Below are 1,772 nucleotides of genomic sequence, written 5' to 3' on the forward strand. Positions count from 1 at the left end.
GCATCAATTATAATGTACTGGTAAGACTTTACAGTAAGGGTTCATTAATTAAAGTTTACTAATGCAGTATTACACATTAAATAACTGATGAAGAAAAACATATTTTTAGGACACTTAGGCCATTAACTAAGGCAATGGTATTAAGGTAAACTAAGGTATTCATTTAAACATTATTTAAGAGATTAGGTTAACCTTTACTCTAACCCTATCAAATAATTCATCAACAAAGCCGAACCCTAACCCCAACCGCTATGCTAACGCTACATAATAACGCTTATTACATCATTAACTGACATTATTAAACGGCTTATTCAGGTAGCCTCGTTGTGAAGTGTTACCGATGTACTTACGGTGGTGCGGCGCTGGTGAAGACCAGCGCAAGGCAAGCCACACAGAGCGGTAGGAAGAGCTGCGTCATGGTGCTGCCGAACCAGAGGTCTCCCAGGAGCTGACGTGGTGGAGGAGGAGAGGTAAACAGCTACCCTGGGGTTGACTGTGGGGCTTTATAGAGGGCATCTCACCCACATGGGTGTTTTTGTGTGAGTCACCTGTTTGCATTGAGAAAGTAGTGACAGGGACTTGGGTTGTTGCCAAACATGTATTTTCACTGGTAATCACTTGCTTGCTACATTCATAATCCAGATAACCCAAAGACAAACACACGCAAGGGCATAGGTTTGGTCTGAAGGGGGGGTGTCAGGGTAGTGTCCCCACCAAAGCTCAGACCAAACCTTCACCCTTGGCTACAATATAGAAACAGGAAAGAAAGATATTTAAAAAAAGACAAAACATTTGTCCACTAATATACATGTTTAAAAGTAAACAATTATTATGGATACAAAATTAGGATAAGGAGGAAAATTAAGTGAGCTAAACACAATACACACAATTCACCAAATTCTGCTGTTTGTGTAGTTGGTCTGGAAAACAAACACACATAATTCAAACAAATGTTCTCATCGTCTAAAACATCTTCAAAATGCTGTCATGATATTGATTCATATCCCAATGCCATAATCTATGAAGTACTGTAGTAAGGTTGTGTGCATGGTCTTTGGTTTATCTGCCTATCCTGGAAAAATTGGGAAACAGCAAACAGAGTTTTGAAACTGGCGGTCGATGGCCACGTTAGACAAATGAAAACCAAAGCCCTTATGGAGTCCAGCATAGTTGAGAGAATAGGAAGAAAAAACTCCCAATTTATTTTGATGATTTGGACGATTATATGTAATGATTATACATTCTTTCTTCACACTGTATTATGTATTGTATTATTTTCACTATATTACTCCTACCGGTACTTTGTGATAGGATCATAGTTTACTATAGTTGATTTCTGCATAACAAGAAAGTATGAATATTTATACATATCCTTTCCATACCTGGAGGCTAAATCCCCATACATTAAAGTGTGAGTGTGAATTTGTGAAGATGTTTTTCCTAACTGATATAAGGAAATAGCTAATTAATCAATTATAATGTTCTGGTAAGACTTAACAGTAAGGGTTCATTAATTAACATTTATTAATGCAGTATTGTATCAAGCTTTAATAAATGGATGGGTCTACTTAATGTTAGGTCTCTGAATAGCAAATCATTTTTAGTTAATGATTTTATTACCACCTCTAAATTGGATTTTATTTTTTTAACTGAAACATGGCTGGCACAAAATAACAGTCTAACCGTTCTGATAGAGACATGTCCTCCCAACTATACTATACTACTTTTTTGATGCATGTATATCTGGAAAAAGAGGTGGAGGGGTTGCTGCT

General features: G+C 36.9%; 1 protein-coding gene across 1 annotated transcript in view; it reads right to left on the minus strand.

Moving 5' to 3' along the window:
- LOC115542093 (hemopexin) overlaps positions 1-512 on the minus strand; it is a 6,161-nt gene extending 5,649 nt beyond the window's left edge. The window contains exon 1 of the mRNA XM_030354204.1: positions 351-512. Within this exon, the coding sequence (XP_030210064.1) occupies positions 351-418 (68 nt within the window). The 5' untranslated portion in view covers positions 419-512. The remainder of the gene's footprint in view (positions 1-350) is intronic.
- Positions 513-1,772: the final 1,260 nt, after the last annotated feature.

This window comes from Gadus morhua, chromosome 4 (assembly GCF_902167405.1).
Source record: "Gadus morhua chromosome 4, gadMor3.0, whole genome shotgun sequence".
NCBI classification, from domain to species: Eukaryota; Metazoa; Chordata; class Actinopteri; order Gadiformes; family Gadidae; genus Gadus; species Gadus morhua.